This window comes from Stigmatopora argus, chromosome 12 (assembly GCF_051989625.1).
Source record: "Stigmatopora argus isolate UIUO_Sarg chromosome 12, RoL_Sarg_1.0, whole genome shotgun sequence".
NCBI lineage: Eukaryota > Metazoa > Chordata > Actinopteri > Syngnathiformes > Syngnathidae > Stigmatopora > Stigmatopora argus.
In genome coordinates this window covers 3,616,749-3,638,464 of record NC_135398.1, presented here as the reverse complement: position 1 = coordinate 3,638,464, position 21,716 = coordinate 3,616,749, and the positions used below count along the sequence as shown (strand labels likewise).

General features: G+C 39.7%; 1 protein-coding gene across 1 annotated transcript in view; it reads left to right on the top strand.

The window, feature by feature from the left end:
- Positions 1 to 21,716, top strand: part of ptprfb (protein tyrosine phosphatase receptor type Fb) — a 160,595-nt gene that overhangs the window by 47,300 nt on the left and 91,579 nt on the right. Inside the window, exons 4-6 of the mRNA XM_077616357.1 lie at positions 113 to 288; positions 14,222 to 14,367; positions 15,050 to 15,191. Of these exons, the coding sequence (XP_077472483.1) occupies positions 207 to 288; positions 14,222 to 14,367; positions 15,050 to 15,191 (370 nt within the window). The 5' untranslated portion in view covers positions 113 to 206. The remainder of the gene's footprint in view (positions 1 to 112; positions 289 to 14,221; positions 14,368 to 15,049; positions 15,192 to 21,716) is intronic.

The following is a 21,716-nucleotide window of genomic DNA, read 5'->3' as shown; positions in this document are numbered from 1 at the left end:
AGGTATGAAGAAAAGGCCTCAGGATCACATATTTACAGTGGTTTAAATGCATTGTTGTTAATGTACATACTGTTAATGATCTATAATTATGTTTGTTTGTTTGCTCTTACAGGTTTTAGCCTTTGATCGTGCCAAAGCGGGACGCGTCTAAGCAGGGGGACGACGACCGAGGGCGGCAGCAGTAGCAGCAGTGCCAACTTTGAGACATGGCGCCCCCCCAAAGTAGAGGGGCGTGTCTTGTCTTGCCCCTCCTCCTGAGCTGCGCCGTGATCACCTCTGTAGCAGACAGTAAGTCACTTTATTCAATATTCTATAATATGGGCACTTTAGAAACGCATGGTTTTCAAATGTTCTTTCATTAATTTACTGTGCTGTATTTTTTAATGATAATTTTTTCCATCTTTGATCTTGTAATATTATTGAGGTTTTATCCTGCTGTAATTAATTGTACAGCCATCTGTGGATTTTTTCAATCTTTTGTCACTGTGAATGACAACCAAGACTAGAATAAGGCTTAGAATCGGATGTGCCATTGTTACTGCACTTAGGTTTTAGGGCAGGGGGGCTCGAGGGGCTCCGTCACAGCCAAGACAAGGTCAGCAACAGAATTAATTGAATACATGACCTCACCTATAGTGCTGTCGGGGCATCAATGTAATTCAATTGCCCGTGGGCACACACTCACCTGCACAAACACACCAAAAAACTTGGGCGAGAACAACTCATTTATCCTTTCATTTGTAGCTCCTTTCTTTAAATTATTAAATCAGTTTTGCACTGTAGTTGTTTTCAGGTCTTGCATCAAGGCTTTACAATAATAATGTTAAATTCACATGGGATTTTTCTAGATCAAAAATGTTACTTTTTTTTACAATCACAATTATTTTCCTCCCCTAAAAGCATTCAAAAACATTGTTTTTAGCAATCTTTTAAAAGATACATAATGTTTGTGGTCATGAATTATAAGTTGAGTCAAAAATACATGGCAGCCGATCACTTGCTCATATATTTTGTCGATAAAGTCGCACAAGAACAAATTCTGACTGAGGGGAGAAGAAAAATTCAAGACCTTAGCCTTGGTCTGAGGTTAAGCTACACTTGTATTTTCGTGTGCATGCACGCAGGGGGAAAAAAAGCCACTACGGACCTGTTATTACCGCCAAGTATGAGCAGACGTACAATTAAAATAAAACCGTTGGGGGGTGAAAATAACACCTACCACTAATAACAGGGTTGTGTAAATGTGGTGCCTGTAATTTCTGCGCAACCCAAGTTATGTGAACTTGATAGTGCCGGTTTTGGATTTCCTGTGTTATAGTCCAGACAGCAGACAGATATTATTGGAATGGGTGCATGGCAGGTTTGTGATTACACGCCTTTAGTTTGACTCTTTCCAACATTCTTAAAAAAGTCTTTAAAAGGAAACTGCATGTTGTGATAGAAAGTGAGCGAAGTCAAGGACTCGTTGACAACAAAAAGAACAACGATCTTGAGTTGTAGAGCAAATCATCAACCACACTCTCCAAATCCCTCATACACATACAGGTTAGTCTTCTTTACAGATTTGGATTATGTATTGCTTAACCCAGGGGTGTCAGACTCGGGTTGGTTCGCGGGCCGCTTTAACGTCAACTTGATTTCACGTGGGCCGGACCATTTTAGATTTAATATTTAGATTTTTTTTAATAAATGGATTAAAAGAACTGGATTAAAATCCCTGAATATTCAGTTCTTTATAGATCTAAAACAATGTTTATTTTAGCTTTTTTAATATATTTTTAGATTTTACAAAATGATTTTTGAACCAAAAACACAAAAAAATGATTAGAAAATTACAATTATCGATTTAAAAGGGGGGAGAATCAGGAAATTTAATATACATCTATACTCTTCATTTTAATTTGATCCTAAAACAGAAAGTCAGCACTCATGATTTACTTTCCCGGGCCACACAAAATGATGCGGTGGGCCAGATTTGGCCCAAGGCCGCCACTTTGACACGTGTGGCTTAACCAATTAAGTGGGCAAGTCATTATCTGCGCTCAAATTTGAAATATTTGCTTTTGAATGAAAAGGCCCACTTTTTGCCACAATGCCACACCCATCTAGAATTCACAGGCTGTTTAAACGTACATCTGTGTTCTATATTGAACATAAAACATATCCCGTTTCATGAGAAGAAAGTCATTTTGGGGCTATTTTCTGGTCAAGATCAGAGCTTGTAAAGCAGTGTTATGAGAGTTTTTTTTAAACGAAAGTAAGGCATTTATTTTATTAGTAAAAAAGAAAATCGCAAGAAAGCGACAACGCAACAAGACAGGTGGCCATTGCGGTAGAAGCTTTTAAATAAATCCTTTAAGTAGAACTTGATATTATTTCAAAACAATTTAGAATCAAATTTGAAAGGCACGCTACTAGAATTAAAGGACCACTTAGCGGTTTGCCACGCCTCCACCCTCACGTTCGCTATCGATGGGCTGTTTGCTGTTGTATTCGCTTCAAAATATTCCAAAAATGATGCACACAAATGTCCTCACAATAGGATAACGCACGACCACTTGCCAACGAGAAGTAGTCTTGAATGAGCGATCGCATCTCGAAATTTTGATCGTATCTAGGTTGAATTATTCGATTGAAATTTTCATCGTACCTCGAGCATGTCGTAGGTAGAGCTGATCGTAGGTCGAGGTACCACTGTAGTCCTAACACTCGATTTGCATGTTAGCATAAAGTGAAGAAAAACGGACAGACAAATAGAAATGCAAAAGAACTGTTTGTGTGTGTGTGTGGACGTGGCCAGGAATAGGCTTAGCTTCTAAGATCTTTAGTCAGTTCCTTTGCTTGGCCAGAGGTGCTCTGAAGCAGCTGGCTTTGAAACAAGTGGCGTGCGAAGGGCCCTCCGCGAACAAGCCGAGCGGCCACATGAGGCAAATTTTTGTGTGTTGCCTTTAAACACCCCTTCGTTTTGCACCGTTGCACAATTAAAACTGTTGTGTTTCGGCAACGCGAATAAGTCCTTGAGCGGCACTATCAGCTCGGTGACATTGTTCATCTTGTGTTGTCATTGAATACACACGGTGCAGTGTTATTACAGTGAGAGCTGATCGCAGACATCCCCATCGATTCTCCTCCGGGAGCTGAGCCTAATCAAGCAGGGAGGCTTTCTACCAACTCCTACTACTTGTACACAATAGGCCTCGGGGCCCGCAAGGTCGGCCTCAAAGTCACACAGCTGCCTTCTTGGCGCAACCTATCTTTTTGTAGCGCTGCTGTTGTGAGTTATTTCGCTGGCGTTAATAAGCTTTTGATGTATGTGTCGCCTCTGTGCGCCTCTTCTGTTAGAATCTAGGCAGGCTTTTCATGCGAGGATGACCACAAAGGGCTCCGGTGGGGAGGCGCCTTAGGATTACGATACAGCCTTAATTAACTTATTACTTTAAAAGGGACTGTATGCGTTCTACCATTGTGTTCCCACATGTTTGAGTAATAGAATTATGTTGTCCTCACTGAAGACACGTTTGCTGTTTTTTTTTTTCCATTCAAAAGTGGCATTTGATAATAATTTTCAAAAAAGCAAAGGAATTTTTTTTCTTTCATTTCAACCTATTCTCTAAAAGACACATTTGGGCCTTATCCCATCTTTCTAACAAACTAACGTAAACAATAGTCTTGTCTTAGTGTCATTTAGCACCAAGACAAAATTTCTGAGGTTCCAGGGTCGACCATTTATTTCCCTTCTTCTAAAGCACATGTGTCAAAGTGGCGGCCCAGGGGCCAAATCTGGCCCGCCACATATTTTTGTGTGGCCCGGGAAAGTAAATCATGAGTGCCGACTTTCTGTTTTAGGATCAAATTAAAATGAAGAGTATAGATGTATATATTAAATTTCCTGATTTTCCCCCTTTTAAATCAATAATTGTAATTTTTTAATCCATTTTTTCTGTTTTGAGTTCAAAAATAATTTTGTAAAATATAAAAATATATGTAAAAAAAGCTAAAATAAACGTTGTTTTAGATCTATAAAAAAATTGAATATTCAGGGCTCTTTTAATCCATTTATTAAAAAAATCTAAATATTATATCTGAAATGATCCGGCCCACATGAAATCGAGTTGACGTTAGCGCGGCCCGCGAACCAACCCGAGTCTGACACCCCTGTTCTAATGTATTTGCCAAATTTAAAAAAAAATCCACCAATGTCCACTAAAATTCTCTGGCGTTGTCCAGTTGACATTTTCACTTGCGTCTCATGTGGTATCACTTGCCCTAAAAACTCAACTTCCACACCCATTTAAACACACCACGTGTACGATAATTAACGACTCATACAAGACACCATACCATTAACAAGTCCAAGGGGTGTCATCATTCCAAAATAACTAACTACAACAATACCAATACAATAGGTCAACAATAATCACATATAAAGCTGAACTATAAACACAACTTTGCCAAATACATCATGTCAAACGGCTCTAACAACTACATATTTTAAACAATTCATAAATGAGAAATCAGTCCGACAAAGATGAAATGTAACCCTTTTGTATTAGTGAAACATAGGATTTATACTATAGGAATTAAATGCACATCATGCCATCCGTATTTATAACTTTGGGACCAAAATACCATCGCCCCATATCGTGTTAGACAAGATTAAATTGGCAATCTCGAAAACCTCTTTCAATGTGGTGATGTAATGAATGCGCCAAAGTGGGTTTTGGACTGGGGGCGAGCAGACGGGCAGCTGCGCGAGTGGAAATTGGATTGTTTTTTTTTTATGGTCCATATGGTCACCCAGTTCAAAATCAAGTGGGGAACAGAACAATTGATTATCTTTTAATTAAAGGTAACCATATCCACCTTGGAGAACCACTTGGAGAGCCTAATGCAGTTAGCACACAGCTGCGGTCCCTGGCCCACCAGAACTGGACTACAGTGGCGGTGGAAAATTGATCCAGGGGAAAAAAATACGCTCGATTTGTAGAATAATAGCATCAGCAAAATAAAGGAAATGGAGTTGTTTTCATAAGCCAAAGTGCAGTAGTGTCACAAAGTGGCAGCTAGACGGGAGTCGGTGGGGGTTAATGATGTGAGATTAATAGTTTAATTGGAGCTCGATAGCGTGGCTTGAGGCAGTCACCCAAACCCTTCCCACTGTGTCCCAGATCCATCAGTGCCACACCACGAGTAAGGAATGTCAATTTGTGTTCATAGAAAATAGCTTTATTGACAGTGGACACTTAGCAACCCCCCGTTGTCTGTTGCAATTACACTTAAGGCAATATTGTGCACGGATGCACAACCTAAAGTCTTTTGCTGAAGCTGCCTGAAAGTCATTAGATGAATTGTAGTTATTTTGCAAAACACTCGTTATGTTGGATGTCAAGCGAAGTTTGTTGCGGATGTAAGAAATTGCACAATGCTGATGTGCCCATGTAGGTAGATGTATATACATAGTGTGTGTACATTAATGTGTATACATAGTGTGTGTGCATATGTGTATACATAGTGTGTTTGCATATACGTGTATACATAGTGTGTGTCCATATATGTGCATAGATAGTGTGTGTGCATATGTGTATACATAGTGTGTGTGCATATGTGTACACGTAGTGTGTGTGCATGTGTACACGTAGTGTGTGTGCATGTGTATACGTAGTGTGCCAATGTGTATACGTATTGTGCCGTATATACATAGTGTGTGTACATTAATGTGTATACATAGTGTGTGTGCATATGTGTATACATAGTGTGTTTGCATATACGTGTATACATAGTGTGTGTCCATATATGTGCATAGATAGTGTGTGTGCATATGTGTATACATAGTGTGTGTGCATATGTGTACACGTAGTGTGTGTGCATGTGTATACGTAGTGTGCCAATGTGTATACGTATTGTGCCAATGTGTATATGTAGTGTGTGTGCATGTGTATACATTGTGTGTGTGTGCGTGTATACATAGTGTGCATATGTGTGTGTGTATGTGTATATATATATATATATATATATATATATATATATATATATATATATATATATATATATATATATATATATATATTTATATATATATATATTTATATATATATATATATATATATACACACACATATACATATATCTCTCTGTATATATATATGTATGTATATACATATACACATATACATATATATTTCTGTATATATATATGTATATATATATATATATATATATATATATATATATATAAATAAACAAAATCATAGCTTGAATAACTTGCCTCGCTTTTTATGAGTGCAGTAAGTAAGATAATTTATGTGAAGCATAGTTGAATGAGTAAAGACTAAAAGGGGTGGTGTGGTCAAGATGGCAAGAACAATAGTGGGTCTCAAAGGGAGGGTTAATCCAGGGGAGGCAAATTAATTAGGTAAGTGGGGTTACAAGCAGGGCTTAAGGTGTAGTTGCACACTAATGGATGATGAGCTCACCCACACCACCCCTAAAATGGGATGCCTGAAGAAGTTGGGAGTCCTTTCGCCAGCTGAGTCCCTGCGCCTCTTGGGATCATTTAATACACTTAACATTTACCCCGCATTGATCTATTAATTGTAGTGTAGCTGACCACAAGACCCAACCAGCTGCGTTAACAAAGCCCTTGCTCTAGTACAAATATATCCAGTTAGTAGAGGAGCTTGGATTTCTATTACGATGAGGCCACATGTGCACAAAATGCTTCTCACTTTGAATTTTGATTAGAATGAAAGCATTCATTATACAAAAGCTATTTGCGTTTAATATGCATTATTCCGATTGTGACATCACAATAGTTGACGACTCAACCTGCGCTTTTTGCTCTAAAGCAATTATGGCAAATAACCGTAGCACAATATGTGTCAAGAAGCAATTGTGCATTTCCATAGCTGTCACTTTATTGTTCGTGTACTGTACATTTTAAATATGGTCAGTCTTGGCCAATCCTCAGAAAGGAAGTACACAATGGAAGCGCACCATTTCTAAGATTATTACGATGGCAAATGGCAGTTAAAATGTGTTTCATTCCTAGTTGTCTGTAGTTGTTTTATTAAAGCATTTGAACCTGTGATTGCCTTGATGCTATTGTGCGTCTGGTTGTCTTGAAAAAGTGAGTAAGTATACATTTTTGGACGGTACTCGGACGTTTCGTCGAAAGACGTTTGGTCCCCGGATGTTTGGTCGACCGGGCGTTTGGTCGACCGGACGTTTGGTAGAAAAAAAATATAATCATGAGAGAAAGTTACTATCTAAATATCTAATATCAAAATATCGACCGTAAACTCTGTCATAAATTGACAGCAAGCGAACCCGGCGACCAAACGTCCATTCTACCAAACGTCCTGTCGACCAAACGCCCGGTCGACCAAACGTCTTTCGACGAAACGTCCGAGTGCCACATTTTAGGACAGTTAGGACGATAAGTGGCTTTAGACCTTTTTTATAAAGTTTCTCATTCTGTGTAGCAATAGAGAACGATGAAAAGCATCAAATGATTTTGGCACTGCTAAAGGGTTGCCATTTGTAAGATGACAAATCACTAAGGAGGTAAAAGCCTAAAAGGTTTGACACGTACGTCTGTCTAAAATCAAAGTAATTGTCTTGTCCCCAATGTGATTGCTATTAAAAACAAAAGCTTTTTCCTGAACCATCTGCCACTCCGGGCGTCAGGTCGCTTCTGAAATCACAGTGCCTGTTTTGCTTTCTTGGTCACATGGTGCTTATTGGGCCGTCTAAAGAGGGGATGCCTCCCAAAGTCATAATCGGGCTGTAGAAGATGAAAGCCATTACATAACGGCGACTCACACAGGGAAGAGAGGAACGAAGGGTAATTGCACTTAGAGTTCTTGTTCTTTTGCCGCTGTCTTGAATAATTCACCGAAAGCTGGGCGAGCTGATAGAAAGCATCTCCCCTCCGCCTCGCTAGCCCTTCTGCATCTTCATGGTACGCTGGGGTATTGAAAGTTTGATGTTTTCCTCTTTGCTTCTCGCCGCTATGGTTTTAGATGTTAGGACGCCTACTAAGTGGCAATGATTCGTGTAGTTTGTCCAATTTCACAAGGGCAAAACGGCAATCTCCGACTCACTCATCGTGACAGGAAAAAAATTGGGATGTTTATTGCTGTGTCATGAGTTAAATCTGCGTGTTTTGAATCTAAAGATGGAAATTTCAGTATTGGCATTGGATTGCATTTCTGATTTCGATGGGTAAAATTTGTTAGCTTCTAAATGATCAGGCACTTTGTTTTGTCTTAGTGTGACGCTCCATGCATTTAAATTTATTTTATTATTATTTTTAGAATGAGTTAGAGCACATGTGTCAAAGTGGCGGCCCGGGGGCCAAATCTGGCGCGCCACATCGTTTTGTGTGGCCCGGGAAAGTAAATCATGAGTGCCGACTTTCTGTTTTAGGATCAAATTCAAATGAAGAGTATAGATGTATATTAAATTTCCTGATTTTCCCACTTTTAAATCAATAATTTTAATTTTTTAATCCATTTTTTCTGTGTTTTTAGTTCAAAAATCATTTTGTAAAATCTAAAAATATATTTTAAAAAGCTAAAATAAACATTGTTTTAGATATATAAAAACTGAATATTCAGGGGTTTTAATCTAGTTCTTTTAATCCATTTATAAAAAAAAAATCTATATATTATATCTAAAATGGTCCGGCCCACGTGAAATCAAGTTGACATTAAAGCGGCCCGCGAACCAACCCGAGTCTAACACCCCTGAGTTAGAGGAAGTGTGGCTCTACATTTAATTGTACATTCTGGCATTAAAAAAGTGTCAACATCCCATGCCTAAAATTACACAGGAATTTAGTCATCTTTATGTTATTTGGGTAATTTTGTCATTTATTTTTAAAATCCCAGACGTTCCCCAAAAGAACCCTGTCTTTGAGATTCTGTCCGATACATAGTCCTTATTTTTACGTGCAAAACACAAACGTAGGCATTATTTTTATTGCCTTAAACATCCTGAACTGCCTCAATCTCACTGTGGTAAATAACTTACACAGGCAAAGCGGCTTTATTTGGAATTAATAGCATCCAAGTTGCCCACTAATAGCCTTCAAAAAAAGACCTAAATGGAAGTGTTCTATTAAAGCCAACCACTCTGATGGCATCAGACGTATTCCCGCTTAGTGTCGCCTAGTGAAAATGATAACTTGCTAATTTATTATTAATAGGAATGAATGGTTTTCACTCTACTGCTTGCAAATCGATCCCTGATACTCGACACTGCAGAGGAAGCTCTCAGGCAGTGCAAGTTTGGGAATACGCTGATTTTCAACCGCAAACAAAATAAGATAGAAAAGCTGTTAGCTATTCCAATTTTCTCAGACTAGTAATACACCACAGCCTGCTTTTATAACCACAAACAAAATACTTTTTCACACAAGACACCTCATTTGCAGGCATTTGTTTCCGCCTTCTCTTCAAACAGATTTTCCGTTACTTTGTCTTGCAACCACGGTCAAATGAATAGCAATTTACACTTGCAGGAACTCTAGAAGGGTTTTAGATACCCGCTGTGCAGTTTATTTTTTTATTTTTTGTCGGTTTATGAGTGGGTGGGCTTTGTGCACATTTGTGTGAATGATGTTGACAATAAAATTAAACCCCCAAACAAATTTACAAGTGATTTAAAGTGAAGGCTATGGTGGTTTTCAGCATAATCTGGCATACCCACATTTTTTTAAATAAAAAAATTACCATTTTGGCTGGATATTCTCTTTATGTAATGATTCAGCTATGGTATGAAAAAAACATGTCGACTGAGCTCTGAAATTCTGATTTTGGCAGTTTTAAAATTAATATATCTTACTTTTGATGGTTTACAGCATAATAAAACAACATTGTAATAATGATTGAACTATAAAGCACAGGATTACTACATGAACAGTGATTTTAAAATACCACGGTATTAAAAAATAAAAAATCAGGCTAAGTATTTAATAAATTGTTGAGGATATTTCACTGAATTCTGTCTCACAATGAATGTCTTTACTCAGTGACAAGTCAATTTATTTCATTGGGTCATATCTCGATCATAACAGACAATCTAACGCTATTTATCAGACTTTAAACCTGCAGAGACATAGCCACCTTGAAGGAGCTTTTTTTAAGACTGGAGTTTCGTTCTTTAGAAAAAAAACCTTGAAAGGAGAGTGACTGTGCACTTCAGCTGAGGGGGAAGATTTGCATAGGTAGGCTTATGTGTTCTTCACCTCATCCTCATCTTTGTTTTCATGTGACAACTGCCTGACAGCTAAGAAAATGGGACACAGGCAGTGGAAAAAAGGTTTAAGAAAAGAAGCGGCGAAAAAATAAAACAGTTTGATAACCTTAAACTGGTGATGGAGGAACACCCACACCGAAATGTATAGTATTGTGAAACAGTATATCTTACCTCTTGGGAATGTGGCTAGATAAAAATGTGTATGAATGTGTGTCTTTTAATATTAAAATGGCAATATTAAAAATCTGTATTCATTTTCAACTCTGCTTGTCATGGGGTGCTGGAATCTATCGTGCGAAAGTCGGAACACACTCTAGATTGGTCGCAATCAGTTGTTGAGCAAACAGAGTTATTTTTCAAACACCCTATATATAACATAAATGCGTGACCGGACGTTTCGTCGAAAGACGTTTGGTCCCCGGACGTTTGGTCGACCGAACGTTTGGTCGACCGGACGTTTGGTCGACCGGACGTTTGGTCGACCGGACGTTTGGTAGAACGGTCGTTTGGTCGCCAGGTTCGCTCGCTGTCAAATTATGACCGAGAGTTTACTGTTGATATTTTGATATTAGATATTTATATATTAAACTCACTCTCTCTCTCTCTCAATGATTATAATTTTGAGAGCTGGTTTCAACCATAACAACCCGGCGACCAAACGTCCGTTCTACCAAACGCCCGTTCTACCAAACGTCCGGGGACCAAATGTCTTTCGACGAAACGTCTGAGTACCACATAAATGCATATTTGTGTGTTTACTCCTTGTACATATTTAATATAGAACACTATAAATTGGTCACTTGTATGCACATTACACTGATAACATAATTTATATCCAAAGCTAAAGTTTGATCCCGCCCACCTTATGTAAAGTCACGTGTTTTAGAAATAAGCATATTTCCAGTTTGCGTGTAAACGATAAAAAAACCCACAATTTTCCAAAACGCCTAGTCTTTCATTGTGTGTTTCTAACAACAGTGAACCTGTTTACCTTGACTAAGCGCCACACCCAATGAGATGGCGTGTCAATGCGACAATGGACACACCCCGGCTTTATTTACCGCCAGAATAATACGATCCTTGCTTTCGACCAGTGGCAAAGTGATATACCTGATACCGACTTCTCTTTTCAGCTTGTGTTACATCTCTACAGTCACATAGGAAGCGGGAAAGAGAACACCAAAACTGCCATGCACCCTCTCGCACGCACATATACACTCTCACACACAAGGGTTGGAATCATGTCTACAAAGGAGATGCCAGTGTTCCCCCACTGGGGAAATTCCTACGATGGTTTCCACCACTTTGTTCAATAATCACTGTTGGCAAGTAAGCTAATGCCGAAATTGCCCACATTTTTTTCATTTATTTTTTTGGATCACATTGGTAGACCGTTGGACTACATAAAAGCCACACATTTTTCCCCTTTGAGAACAGATATGAATGGTAAAAAAGCATTTTGGAGTAGATGCTACCTGCGCTGTTGTTGGAGTAGTTGTTTTTACCAAATTACCCAACTCATATTTTCCTTATCATAGTTTAGTACTTTACAACGTCTTTTTGAGTCTGTATCCGTTTTTGCTACCGCAACCAAGATGGCGCCGTTCAAGTGGCAGCTGGCGGCGGTAGCTCCGTCCACTCTTGCTCGTTTTGTGTTTTTGCTGCTTTTCTGTCTTAATGATTTGATTTGGTGATTCTTAATGATCCCATTTACTTTGATTTGCTTTGTACTTTGTGCTTTTGCTTTGTTGTTCTGTCTAATCACCCTCTGCTACCGTCACAATGAAATTTCCCGAATACGGGATGAATAAAGTTTTCCAATCCAATCCAATACTTAGAAACCATCCCATATATTTTCCCAAGCCTTTGTAGTTACACCCCCATGTAGTCTACGTGTTCTATTATATGTTCTACGTTGCCTTTTCCGCCAACAAAATGATACATCAACTCCCGTGTGTGTTATTTTAGCCAAGTTAAGCGTAAATTAAACCTGACTACAAATCTAACAACCACATATGTGGCAACTGCCAAGCTGGCATGAGAATTTGTTAGGAGTTTTTTTGATTTGAATATGTTTATCACGCCCATTTCGTCTGTAAAATTCACGTTTATGAGCCACTGCAGTACTGAGCAAAACTGTGTGTTAAATTCTTTGTTACATTGATGCCTAGTTATGTGAATGATCATATCACTGCACAACAAAGGTTTATGAGGAAAAAGATTGAAATAAAGTGTTTAAACTCAATCAGTACAACAGTTAACCTGCAAACGAGTGTCTCGCATTGGATGTCACTGGACAAGTCCAGTTAGTAGATAGAAATCTTGCAAGCTCGCAAAAAGAAATAAATAAAAAATATATTGGCTTGGAGATATAAAGCAAGTTTTTTGCTTAAAGGCTCAAACAGGATAATCGACCTCAAATGTCACTTTGCACAAATTGCTTCAGGGTTGTTGTATTTTTTTTTGTATACTTGGGGGACTGTGTATAATATAAATGTGAGGTTAGCCAGATTGTCTTTGAATTAAACATGGCCGTTCCCAGCTGCACTTTTCATTTAAATAACGTAAGACGCTCTAGTGTGTCTGTTGTTATTCCACGTACAATAATCCAACACACACACCCTATTGTTCGTCAACCCGGCTGACATTTGACTGTTATTTTGGTCCTTCTTGTTGCACTGAAAATATTTAGAGTGCAAATCCTTTTCTTTCCCCTGCAGGCGCCAACCCGCAGTAATGATCGCAACCTGATCAGCTCTTATGCCGGAGCATGCTTTGGTGCGTGCTAAGGAGTTTTGAGGGAGGGGTTGGGCTGGTGAAGGGGTTCTGGCCTAGAATCCTAAACACCCGATTATTACGGTTCTGACTTCAAGAGTCTGTTTTGTGAGTCATAACACTTCCGTTTAAATTTAATGTGGAGACTTTTCACTTTGTGGATCAGACGGCATTAAAAGAGCCCTCAAATTAAGAAGGCACGACCTTCCTGCTGCTGCGACAAACATTTGGCACCGCGACGTCTAAGAAATCATGGGAGTTGGGCGAAAAGTAGAGACGGAGTTGAGCCTTTCTTTTTCTCTTTAATCCTCTTAAAGCAAGCATGCTAAATTTTGATAGCTTGCCCTGATGCCTTGGGAACAAACACGGTGCATGGCAACAAGTGTCACTGGTTAATCCACATCTCTCTTGGGTCATTTATGAAATGTCAAAAGATTATCAACACTTGTGTTTGGGGCGTTGGTCCTAGAAAACAAGGTTTCTTTGAAAACAATTTAGAGGAACCATTTTTTTTAAAAGGATATCCTCTTTATTTTTATATGTATTTTAATTGTTTTAAAATAATTTTCATTTGCAAACTTTCAATTTTCTAAATACCCATTTTTAAAATATTCTGTACTTAATTTTTTAAATATTATGTACTTATTTTTTTTATTTTTTACCAGAATTGTCTTTATCCAAATGGCTATGTAGTTTTTCATTGGTTCTTATGCCATCTATTCCCAGGTCAAGTTTCTATGTATGTCAGTATCTGTATTTCAATTCTCGAACCATCATCAATGTTCCCTCTAAGCTGCGCGCGTGCGCAATTGCGCACTAGTCTCGTCTTCTCTGCGCACAGCAAATCATATGGAGCGCACAAAATAAAATCCCAATTTTTTAAATTTTTTTTTAGCTGTGAGGCCAACGCGCGAACCAGTCATTCGCCGCGCCGCCCCACTCATAGATATTAATCATTACATTTTATGATTACTAAATAATTTATGTGTAGTAGACATGCACCTGCTTATGGCAGGTGTGATACTGGTGTGTGCTCATAGCGAGCAATGATGATGTTGCTCACACCGGCGGTACTCAGTATGCTCAGGGAGGTTGTCTTTCTGCCCAGACCAACAAAAAATTAGAGTGAACATTGACCATCATTATCAATAATTAAATTGTCTAATTCCCTGTCACCCCCTTCCAGGCCTGCCAAGTTTCATCAAATCCCCCGAGGACCAGATAGGAATCTCCGGTGGCGTCGTGTCCTTTGTGTGTCAGGCCATCGGAGAGCCCAAACCTCGAATCACCTGGATGAAGAAGGGCAAAAAAGTCAGCTCTCAACGCTTTGAGGTAGGCATTTGCATCTCCTGACTTGCACAAACGTCCTTCCTCCCCATTACTATTGATCCTCAAACAAAGGAATGTGGCCTCTTTACTCCTCGCAAGACCAGACAAGCCTCACACCCTTTGGCTTTCATCTTTTTCCGTCTCAGTTTATAGAGTAGTCCACTTCATCTTTGTGTATTCCCGCCCCCGCATTACTCGGCCATGTCCTTTCCACCCATGCCTCGCTCTTGATGCCTTACTCGCCGCCGCTTCTTTCAACATGTATGTACTAAACTGATACGTCATAATGCTTTCCCGACCATCTCCGACTAAAAACGACGAGGGTTCTTTTGTCTCGTTTCCCAAATTTTTAATAGCGTCTCCATAAAAATCAAGGCTAAGCGAAGTAATTTCTAATGCAGACGCTTGTAACTTTCCATGTAACTGTACTTTAAATTTGGCATTGGGGTAACATTCGTCTCTTCACTTCCGAAACATCAATGCAGTTGACCCTCGTGCTCCATTATCGTACTTTGCTCCAATGCCTTAGCTTTGGGTGCTTTTATATTTGACAGTCTCCACTTTGTCGCTACGTCTGTGTGCTTGCTGCCCTTAGGGCTGCTCCTCTGCTGCATTACAGCAATATAGTCAAATGACAAGAAAATAAAACTGAACCGAGCCCCCTTTACCCCCTGCTTTTTCCCAGGTGATCGAGTTTGACGACGGCTCGGGGTCCGTGCTCCGCATCCAGCCACTGCGCACGCACCGCGACGAGGCCATTTACGAGTGCACGGCGACCAATAGCGCCGGAGAGATCAACACAAGCGCTAAGCTGACAGTGTTTGAAGGTATGTCAAGGATCTCCTCTCCTCCATTTTGGCACTCGTCCCGGAATGGTCGGCATCAATTATGCATTTATTTGCACATGGACGCTGTGATGATCCCTCACGGTGGCCAGTGTTGATATGGAGGAATTTTAGTGAAATTAACATTGACTTTAAAAGTTTCAGCTACAGATGAGCGGGAAAATTGATTCATTAATTGTCAAATGAGTTCATAACTTTTCTCCTTCATTCTGTGAAAATATTTGCAAATTTCAAACAGATGAAATTAGTTATACACAAAATAAGTTGCATTAAAAAAAACATTTTGTATGTATATATATAACAGTAACAACATCGTATAACTTAAAATTTTAATCAAAGTGCCTTCATAACTTTTCTCCTTTATTCTGTGAATATATTTGCACATTTCAAACAGATGAAATAAGTTATACACAAAATAAGTTGCATAAAAATAAAACATTTTGCATGTCTATATATACATACATACAGTCTTCCTCGATTATCACGAATTCACTCCTTTGCGATTTTTCGATTATCGCAGCCATGTCTGGTCTACATTAACCGCAAATTTCGAGGGATTACTGTATAAAACGTTGAAGGGAAGGTCGACGGATCTGCTGAAAAGGGACTCCAACACCCCGTGTCATCCCCAAAATGTCCGCACATGTAAATTAGTCAGTGAGCGACATCCAGAATAATCACACAAACAGCTTTTGGATTTTTTTTTCCCCCTCACACATTGGCCTTAAAACCCCACTGTCCTCCTGCCCACTCCTCCTCGGTGGCGTTAATGTACGTGATGTATGTGGACAGAGGTTCCGCACCCCCGTCCCCCGCTCCGCGTTCTATATCAGTAGCTCGTGAGCATGCATTTCCTCCCTAATTGATTGTAATTTTGTCATGTGGATGCAAGTCACTACGGGGCTTTGATTCCATTAGAGTAAAAAAAAAGCCTGCGAGCGAGAGCCAGTGGGAGGATGAGGGTCATCCGTTGCCGACACATCGGACTTACAGAAGATCCCACTTCTTCCCCTTCCCCTCCGCACTTATTTGATATCATTGGTCGGGACTTGCGTAATCTTCCCAAAGGGACTTTTGCTTTACTTTCTTACCCACCCTCCCAACTCTCGCTTACTTGTCCTCATCTTGTGCATAGTGAGGAATTATGTGGCACGAGGTGCACACGAGTCACATAGTATTAGGCCCAAGTACAAGTCCACTGTCCCCCTAGTTATTGTTGGAGTTATGAGGGAAAACAGTTTCTGCTCTCCCGGGGGAAAAAAAATACGATTCTGGAGTGTGTCGGTGGGATTATTGTCATTCATGTTGGGCCCTGAGAGAGGACGTAGCTCATTGTATTTGTTGCAGTTCATCCCAGAGGTGCTTGATGGGATCCTTTCGCACCAAAGTCAGTCCAAAACTGTCCTCTGGGCGGTGGGGACACTTCTCCAACTGTCCCCACGAAGTTAGAGGCTTAGAAATGTCTGCATGTCCAGAATATTAAAAAATAAACAAACCAACAGAAAAAAACAGTATATTCATCCTGTTTTATTGCAGGTTTTATAGAAACAAAATTGAAACATTGAATACTATATTGTTTCATTAGAGATGGGTCCATCATTTAGGCCAGCAAACTGATTATTGGTTGTATTCATACTTTTTATGGCATAATTAGGCTTGCTCAAATTAACCATTAACTGTCCCTTTTATTCGATTTAACATCTACAATGACATAGAGTACCGTATTTTCACGACTATAGGGCGCATCGTATTTTTAGCCGCAGTGTCAATAACGAGTGCTATTTCTGTATTTTACACACACAAAGGACGCACTGTTTTATAGACGCAGCCAGGCATGGCAAAACATACACCATCTTAAACATATACGCTACACCTACACGCTAAAAACACGTTTTTAAAAAGGCAACGGAAATAAAACTGAGTTTGGTTGAACTCTATTTAGCCATTTTACAATGTACTCACGTCATCATCACCCACAAATCCATCAAAGTTGCTTCGTAAAGCTGTGTTGATGCCGATCGCCTGGCCACAATCCATTCACAAATAGTAGCTAGCTAGTTGCTAGTGTCCATGCTTCGTAAAGCTGTGTTGATGCCGATCGCCAGGCCATAATCCTTTGGGTGTATTGACAAAAGAACTATATATCCCAGCAGTCACTGCGCAGTACTTTTTCTACGGGAAGATAGTAGAGCCGGGGGCTGCTTGCCGTAGTTGTGAGAGCTGTAGAGGATGGTGTACACTATCGACTGCTTCATTTTATTTTATCGTAATAACAATTTTAGTATTGGTCCATATATAAAGCGCACTGGATTATAAGGCGCCCTGTCTATTTTGGAGAAAATTTAAGACTTATGTGCGCCTTATAGTCGTGAAAATACAGTAATGTTTTTTGTCCTAACAGGAACATTTTGCATTTTTCTATTGGTTTTGTTCTTATATAATATTTTTTAATGTCACTGAAAGTATTTCTTTAGGAAAAGACAATGTTTAAACATTTGCTTACCCCAGCTGTGCGTTAAACATTCTTGTACGTATTGTTGGCATCGGGTTCTTAAATGTTTGTTTTTTCATGTCTATGGACATTCTTCAGTTTTATTTGCGTTGTAGCTTTTCCCTCTCCTGCCCTTTTCAAAAGTTAACTCATCTTTAAAGATGAGGAACAACTCTCTGTTGTAGAGATTGTGTCTCAATAGGTTTCAGGAGACATCTTAACATTCCTCGCGGTCCTCCATCAACGGTTTGAAAGAAAAAAAAAACCCTCATAGTGGTGAACAACAGTCAACTGTTTTGATCCGACAAAAGCAAAACAATGTGAGCTCATCTATCTTGCGTGAAAAAGGTGCTCTCGGCCTACAAGCTCAGGCAAGCCTATCCCGGCTGCCTGCACTTACCTGCCTTGAGAGAAACGGGCAGGCGGCCAAAGCAAACGGGCGCCCGATGAAGGTGAAGGTTTCATTTCTGACATAAGAGAGACAGATGTTCTTGTGTGAAAACACACTCGTGTTGTACAATGGCTGATGTTGTTTGGTGTTGGCACTGACTATACAAGACTGCCCTAGATTTCTTAGGTTTTTCCTGATTATCTTGCGTCAGGTAAAATAGGGCAAAGCTTAAATAATAAACACCTTTTAGAATGCATAGCAATTTCCCAATTGTATTTAGTTCTATATTTTTTTCGTTGGTTAAGTACTCTTAAGTATACTACTTTCAGGACAACAAATCTTTTCAAAGGGCAATGTAGTCGCCCCACCCGACTATATTTAGGCTATTGTTTTTGGCCATGGCAATGCATCAAGTTCATGGCGCCGGAACTCGGTGCAAAAAAAACACAGGGCAGCCCACAAGCAGACTGAGATTAATGGCCGGCCAACCTTAATGGACCGCATGCTAGCCCGGAGCTTTGAGAAGTTGTACAGCAGCTCTGATGAAAATGAATGATGGTGGGGGAGGGGAGACATTGGTGAACATTCGCTGGGGGGGCGGGGGTTGTTACATTAACTGAAAAACTGCAACGTGAGGAGTGTTTACTTCACTGAAAGTGCTACTGTGTGAATTCAAAACTTAAATTGTACTTGGGAAGAAATGCATTTGATAAAAAAGTAACAGTTAATCTGACCTGTTTTAAGTAAGGTGGCACGATGGTTGAGTGGTTACCACATCCGCTTCACAGTTCTGAGACCAAGGGTTCAGTCCCTGAGGGGTTCAGACCTTTCTACGCATTTCTCTGGTTTTCTTACCCAAACCATTTGTGCTAGGCTGATTGAACAATCGAAATTGTCCTTTGGTACAAGCGTGAATGATTATTCGACCCAATGTGCCCTGGGATTGGCTGGGATCCAATTCAGAAAATGGAGGAATGAGTTATGAGTGAATTGTAAAGTTAAAATGTTACAAGGTAACTAAAAACGAATGGCCATGAATAATCTGGAGCTCTGAAGTTACTACGAAAAGACAGTCGAAAACAATGGCATCATAGAGATGCTAGAGCAGGTTTTCCCGACCTTCTGCCAAGTTGGACTTTAGCACTTTGGCATGTCACGAGTATCCAGTCATTCTGTAATTCATTCTGTCACGCTGCTAAGACTCCCGCGCTTTTGTTGTGCTGCTTTTCTCACGGCCCTTTCTCTTTTTGAGAGGTCATCCAAATTTTCAAATGAGGCCCAAAGTCCTCATTGTTTTCGCCTATAACAAAATAATTATCAGCGTCATACCCCGCTTCTTTCATCCCTGCTAAATTCTTTTTATCGCTACGCCGAGTATACTAGATACTCGCAAATGACCGGAGGGAACAATGACTCGTTACATGGGTAACGATGCCTAAGCTCTGACCCCCGAGCACCCCGACTTGAATTGAAGCGCCTCAGTAAATGTCCTGCTAAATGGCGCTTGTCTGGCCGACGTGCGAAAAAAAACAATCCCGCCGGCAGAGAAGACATCAGAAGCGACACGAGTGGTAGAACTGCGAAAAACACTCGGGATGTGACACGTCACTCGGAATAAGATGTGCTAAATGTTGCAGACCAATTAGAAGAAGCCATTTTTTTTGCAAATTTAGTGTTTTGTCCATGCAAAAAAAATGCCCTAATTGCTTCGTCTAGCCCAGGGTTGGGCAAACTTTTCGGCCCGGGGGCCACATTGACTTTAAAAATTTGACAGGCGGCACAAGATACGATACATATAAAAAACTGCATCCGTTAACAGTACATATGAAACATAAACCGAAAAAAAGGACTAAAGTATGAACATACTCATCACTCATTTGGGATTTATGGGGTGCTTTCTTGGTTTTCATCAGACTAAAGGTCTGTTCACACATATGTAGAGCCAAATAACACCAGAATCCTCTGTGCCATCTTCTGTTGATGTTTGGAAATTTGGCTGCACTTAATGAAGCCTAAAACTCAGAAACTTTCAGGGAGTTGAACTTATCACATTGGAGATCAATCAGTTCCAACTGCAACTCCTGTGGAACCGTTTCCGGGTCTTGTGAGAAAGGACATGACACCAGCTGTCAATTTTTCCAAAATCACAAAACCGACGGCAGAATTGCTCATGCAGGTCATCCAATGATTTCCTGTATTTTGACCGCATAAAAAATAAATGTATAAATAAATAAAATAATAATAAAATAAAAAATAATAATAATAAAATAAAATTAAAAATAATAATAATAATAACAAAATAAAAATAAAATAATTTAAAAAATAATAATAAAATAGAAAAATATATAATAATTTCGACAACATCGGCGGGCCGGATTAAAAGGCCTAACGGGCCGTATATGGCCCGCGGGCCGTAATTTGCCCATGTCTGGTCTAGCCAATGATACGATATGTTGAGTATTAGAAATGAAGGTGCTTTGGAAAGCTGAGTCTCGTCCTCAGGGAGACTGCAGACGTGTCTCCAGACAGGAGAAACGTTATCTAATGGTAACAGATCAAAAGCACACCATCATTACCAAATTCCTCCCCTGTCAGGGCGTAAATTAGAAATGTTCTTTTTTGAAGAAGTTAGCCCGTCAACTCCCTTTGAACTCTCAAAGTTTGTACATGTGGAAAAAGGTCAAGCAAGAAATAAGCAATTTATCCCATACTTCGAGGAAAAATAACTTGTCGGAAAGATGCCGAAAAGAAAACCGCCAAGCGACCCGGCTCCCGGAATATGAATAGTCTTGACGTATGAATTCAATTTATGCTGCAAAAGGAGACATTTGTGTGAAAACCTCATTGGTTTCTGGACCATGCCGCAGCTTGACTGCATTTAGTGGCACTGCCTTTGGTAGCAGTAAACAAATTACAGCGCAACCTCACAGAAGACCTTTATTTGCTCGTCCGGCTCGAGCTGCTCCCCTGCTCAGAGCGGGGAAATGACTCCGATACAATACTCGGTAATAAATATCTTGTCGGCATGGGCAAGTGTGGACAAACAGAGCGAGCGGGATAAATAGCAAGGAAATCTCATTGCGCCCTGAATGCGTACGCGAGCTGTATTGGAATGATTTAACACGTAGCCGAGCTCCTCCGACAACTTAATCCCTTCCTTTGCTCGCCTTTATTCAAATTGTCTACAATGACTCAAATAAGTGTGTTGTAGAACTGATATGCTCCCCAAATCTTCAATTCTGCTCGCCATCTCTTTATATAATGTCACTTTGGCGGGTTTAATATTGTGGCGGCCAGGTGTGGTTTATAACAATGCTTCTGCTGTTTATTATCGTAACATATTGTAGCTCAGATGGTTTACACTTTACCGATAAACCGTGACAACATTTCGAGACTGCTAGTATTAGCGCTTCACGTTGTTATGATACACCTTAATATAATGTTATCTTTTGAATTTCCTCATTTAATTGGAAACAAAATGTATTCCGAAACATGGCAGAATGCATCATGGGTAACTGCAATGTTTTTTAAATTGAAATTACCAATCTTTTTTGGGGGTAATTTGAGTCGGTTTTAGTTTTTCTGTCAAATCAACCTTTTTTGTAGCATAATTAACCATAATAAT